General features: G+C 64.1%; 1 protein-coding gene across 3 annotated transcripts in view; it reads left to right on the forward strand.

The window, feature by feature from the left end:
• SAPCD2 (suppressor APC domain containing 2) overlaps positions 1-4,638 on the forward strand; it is an 8,234-nt gene extending 3,596 nt beyond the window's left edge. Inside the window, exons 2-7 of one of the 3 annotated variants that reach the window (XR_004263924.1) lie at positions 1,590-1,702; positions 2,315-2,461; positions 2,792-2,899; positions 2,998-3,114; positions 3,231-4,437; positions 4,619-4,638. Coding sequence is in view for 1 of the 3 variants with exons in the window: in XM_032261820.1 (XP_032117711.1) it covers positions 1,590-1,702; positions 2,315-2,461; positions 2,792-2,899; positions 2,998-3,114; positions 3,231-3,359 (614 nt within the window). In the remaining 2 variants the exon portion in view is untranslated. Of the gene's footprint in view, positions 1-1,589; positions 1,703-2,314; positions 2,462-2,791; positions 2,900-2,997; positions 3,115-3,230; positions 4,589-4,618 lie in introns of those variants that run through there. The other 2 variants (XR_004263925.1, XM_032261820.1) reach the window with 2 other exon arrangements.
• The last annotated feature ends 18 nt before the right edge of the window (positions 4,639-4,656 follow it).

The raw sequence follows: 4,656 nt of genomic DNA on the forward strand, positions 1-4,656 counted from the left end.
GAGTAGCTGGGATTACAGGCACGCGCCACCATGCCCAGCTAATTTTTTTGTATTTTTAGTAGAGACGGGGTTTCACCAGTTGACCAGGATGGTCTCGATCTCTTGACCTCGTGATCCACCCACCTCAGCCTCCCAAAGTGCTGGGATTACAGACTTGAGCCACCGCGCCCGGCCAACCCCCAGCTAATTTTTATATTTTCAGTAGAGATGGGGTTTCACCATGTTGGGTCAGGCTGATCTCAAACTCCTGACCTCAAGTGATGTACCTGCCTCAGCCTCCCAAAGCGCTGAGATTACAGGTGTGAGCCACTGTGCCCAGCAAGACTTTATTTTTTTTTGAGATGGAGTTTTGCTCTTTTGTCCAGCCTGGAGTGCAGAGGCACGATCTCGGCTCAGTGGCACCTCTGCCTCCCAGGCTCAAGCAGTCTTCCTGCCTCAGCCTCCCAAGTAGCTGGGACCACAGGTGTGTGCCACTGCACCTGGCTAATTTTTGTATTTCTAATAGAAATGGGATTTTGCTGGCCCGGTGTGGTGGCTCATGCCTGTAATGCCAGCACTTTGGGAGGCTGAGGCAAGGGGATCACGAGGTCAGGAGATAGAGACCATTCTGGCCAACATGGTGAAACTCTGTCTCTACTAAAAATACAAAAATTAGCCGGGCACAGTGGCTTGCGCCTGTAATCCCAGCACTTTGGGAGGTTGAGGCAGGCGGATCACCTGAGTTCAGGAGTTCGAGACCAGCCTGACCAATAGGATGAAACTCCGTCTTTACTAAAAATACAAAACCTAGCCAGGCGTGGTGGCGTGCACCTGTAATCCCAGCTACTCGGGAGGCTGAGGCAGGAGAATTGCTTGAGCCTGGGAGGCGGAGGCTACAGTGAGCTGAGATCACACCACTGCACTCCAGCCTGGGTAACAACAATGAAACTCATCTCAAAAAGAAAAAAAAAAAAATAGCAAAGGAAAGAAAGAAAGAAGAAATGGGGTTTTGCCGTGTTGTCCGGGCTGGTGTCAGACTCCTGAGCTTGAGTGACCCACCTACCTCAGCCTGAAAACGCTGGGATTACAGGCGTGAGCCATCGTGCCCAGCTGTGAGCACTACCTTTCTGTCGCACTCACCATCCTGAGAAAAGTTAAGTTTCTGTCATTCACGCCCACATCTCCTGCCGCCCTACAGGGCCCCAGGCAGATGGGAGAGGAATAGTCAGGACCAGAACCCCCTGCCCACTCCTCCCTTACCCAGCCGCCTTGGGGACCCGGGTGTGCCAGCAACGTTCTGGGCACGGGGGGTGCAGAAAAGAACTGGATGAGGCCCCTGGCCCCAGGGAGCCCACGGCCTAAGGTAGGGGCAGAGCGTGTATATGGGCAAACAGGCAGGCTTGGTGGCGCGGCCCTCCCCAAGCCAGTGTGAGGAGCTGGGCCAGGGGAGAGGGACCGAACTCCAGCCTGGCACAGAGGTGACACGTGGGCCACGCCAGGCCGGTGCCCGAGACCTCGAGGGTGACCTGAGATGTGTGGGCCGCTGCACCTCAGCAGAGCCCAGCCAGGCAGGTCTGGAGGTGAGCCTGGCCCATGCCTCCCCACCCCAGGTGCAGCGGCCTGCAGGGCCCTGGAGGCGGACTCAGGGGATGCCCGGCGGGCCCTCCGTGCCCGAGGGGAACGTCGGAGGCACACCATCGCCAGCGGTGTGGACTGCGGCCTGGTGAGCAGGGGCTGGGGCTCCGTGGGGCTCTCCCTCTTGCCTGGAGGCTGGAGGCTGGGGTGGGAGCAGAGGGCCTTGGTCCTGGGGAAGCCCGTGGTGGGAGTCCGGTCAGCTCTGCACATCTGTCTCCCTACCTGGGCTTGAATCCCCTGGAGGGATGGCCCAGGGTCAGGCAGAGAGAGGTCAGGAGGTCGTTCAGGGCAGCTATGAGTGGCTGCCCAGCCCGCCTCACCAGATCACTGCTGCAAGCCAGCCCAGCTCACCAGCGGGGTGCTCAGCACAGTCAGGCCCTAGGAGGGCAGGCTGAGCTCAGGAGCCAGTCACCCCCGCCCAGGGAGGCCTGAGTGGAGGGGCTGGGAAAGACCAGGACTCCTCAGCAGGAGGCATGGGGCTCACACGTGCAGGGGTTCTCGGAAGTGTGCATCTGTGCCTGTGTTTGCTGTTGCGTTTGTGCTCGTAGCTCTGGGGCCCATGCACAGGCCGGCTGGTGCCTGCAGGGACGTGTACGTGCTCACGGGGGGTGGGGGGGTATACGTGCTCGGTATACGTGCCTTCGGGGACGTGTGCGTGCTCTCGGGATCTGGGCACACCATGTAAATGCACGGGCTGCAGCTGAAGCAGATGAAGGAGCTGGAGCAGGAGAAGGAGGTGCTGCTGCAGGGTCTGGAGATGATGGCGCGGGGCCGCGACTGGTACCAGCAGCAGCTGCAGCGAGTGCAGGAGCGCCAGCGCCGCCTGGGCCAGAGCAGAGCCAGCGCCGTGAGTGCCATCGCCCCGGCCCCAGGTCCCCACACACGGGACCCCAGCTAGCCCCAGGCACCCCTGTTACAGCTGCCCCATTCCAGGACACCGTGGCTGTCAGTTCCACCCAGGGAGCTGGGACATCCTTTTCCTCCCCTGGTGCTGCCCCACTCCTAGGGGCCAAGGTGCCCTGGGCACAGCTCCCACCTCAGCAACGCCCCTGGGACCCATCTAGGCTCTCAGCAGCATTGGGGGCCAGGAGAGCACCTGTGGGGACCCCCATCAAGGCACCGTGCTGGCCCTGGCTGGCCCTCCTCTCTGACCACTTGTCCTCTGCTTTCTCCCCAGGACTTTGGGGCTGCAGAGAGCCCCCGCCCACTGGGGCGGCTCCTGCCCAAGGTACAGGAGGTGGCCCGGTGCCTGGGGGAGCTGCTGGCTGCAGCCTGTGCCAGCCAGGTGAGTGTGCCCCAAACCCCCACGCCCACGCTGGGGCCCAGGCCAGGTTAATGCTCCCCGGACCTCGTCCTGGCCTGCCTAATCCTGCCTTCCTGCAGGCCCTGCCCACGTCCTCCTCCGGGCCCCCCTGCCCTGCCCTGCCGTCCAGCTCGTCCCCGGGCTGGCAGCAGCAGACCATCCTCATGCTGAAAGAGCAAAACCGACTCCTCACCCAGGTAAGGCAGCCGGGAGGGGTGTGGGTGGGGACTCTTCACCCAGGTAAGGCAGCCGGGAGGGGCATGGCGGTGGGGGTGAGGCCCCGCAGGCCTTGACCAACAGCGTACCTGCCCAGGAGGTGACGGAGAAGAGTGAGCGCATCACGCAGCTGGAGCAGGAGAAGTCGGCGCTCATTAAGCAGCTGTTCGAGGCCCGGGCCCTGAGCCAGCAGGACGGGGGGACTCTGGACTCCACCTTCATCTAGCCCGTGTGGGGCGAGCAGGCCCCGGGGCTGGCCTGGCACTCAGCCCTTCCAGGGCAGGCGCCCCGTCGCACCCACGGTCTCTGGCTGGAGACCCCGGCAGGCCCAGGCACAGTCCCCGCATGGGCGCCTTCCTGCCCGCCTTGCCATCCGGGCTCCCCAGGCCTGCCCCAGCCTGGCACTGAGCCCTTTGTTTTGGCTCCTGGCGCTGACATGGGCTGGGGCTCTCTTGAGTCTGCATAGCTCGCAGCGAGGCCTGCCGCTGCCAGTGGACCGTGGGGGACCCCTCCACGAGCCACCAGATCTCTGGCCGCTGCGTTTCCCACGGTGCCGCCCCGTCCGTCTCCGGGGAGGGGCGCTGCACTTCCGACAGCGGCCAGCAGAGGGGGCTGGCGGCTCCGATGCGGGTCCCAGGGCAGCTTCGCTCCATCAGCGTGGGCGCAGGACAGGGTGGCTGTGGCTGGGACGGAGCAATGGGGGGGTGGCGTGGCCCCTAGGCGGGGGTGCCCTCCTGGCAGGGGAGCCCCAGGGACGGCGGTCGGACTTCAGGTCCTGGCCAAGGCTGAGGGACTCTGGTTGAGCGGATCGGGGAGCCGGGCGGGCGAGAACTTGGGCTGCGTGTGTAGACCCCGGGTGTGGCCTTCCTCACCCCGGCCAGGACCCTGCCCCGCGTGGAGTCCCACAGAACACCCTGTGAGCCTGGCTCCCCAGGAGGGCCGTGTCCCCAGGAGTGGGGTCAGCCTGGGCCCCCAGACAGCTCCCAGGCACATTGCAGGCAGAGCCTGTCCCCCCCACTCAGGACTACTGAGGTCTGGGGTCCTGCTCACCCCCCTTTCCTCCCAGGCCTAGCCTGACCCCAGGTTTCAGCAGGGAGAGGCCACTTCCCTCAGCCAAGGAAAAGGAGAAGCCTCAGAGTACAGGAGGAGGCTGGGGCAGGTCCCCTTGGGTGTCACGGCCTGCCCCGGCCCAGTTCCGCGGGTGCTACGGTAGTCACTGGTGGGGGACCCAGTGCCACCAGAGCCAGGGACACGGCAACGTCATGGGCAGGTTCCGGAGCCCAGGGCCCCCAATGTGGAGTCAGGTGTGGGGGGCATAGGGACCCCGGTACAGGGTCAGTGTGTGTGGGGCGCAGGGACCCCAGTGCAGGGTCAGTGTGTGGGGCGCAGGGACCCCAGTACAGGGTCAGTGTGTGTGTGGGGCGCAGGGACCCCGGTACAGGGTCAGTGTGTGTGTGGGGCGCAGGGACCCCGGTACAGGGTCAGTGTGTGGGGGTTGCAGGGACCCCGGTGCAGGGTCAGTG

This window comes from Sapajus apella, unplaced genomic scaffold (genome assembly GCF_009761245.1).
Source record: "Sapajus apella isolate SASKATOON/1434 unplaced genomic scaffold, GSC_monkey_1.0 scaffold126, whole genome shotgun sequence".
Classification (NCBI taxonomy): Eukaryota; Metazoa; Chordata; class Mammalia; order Primates; family Cebidae; genus Sapajus; species Sapajus apella.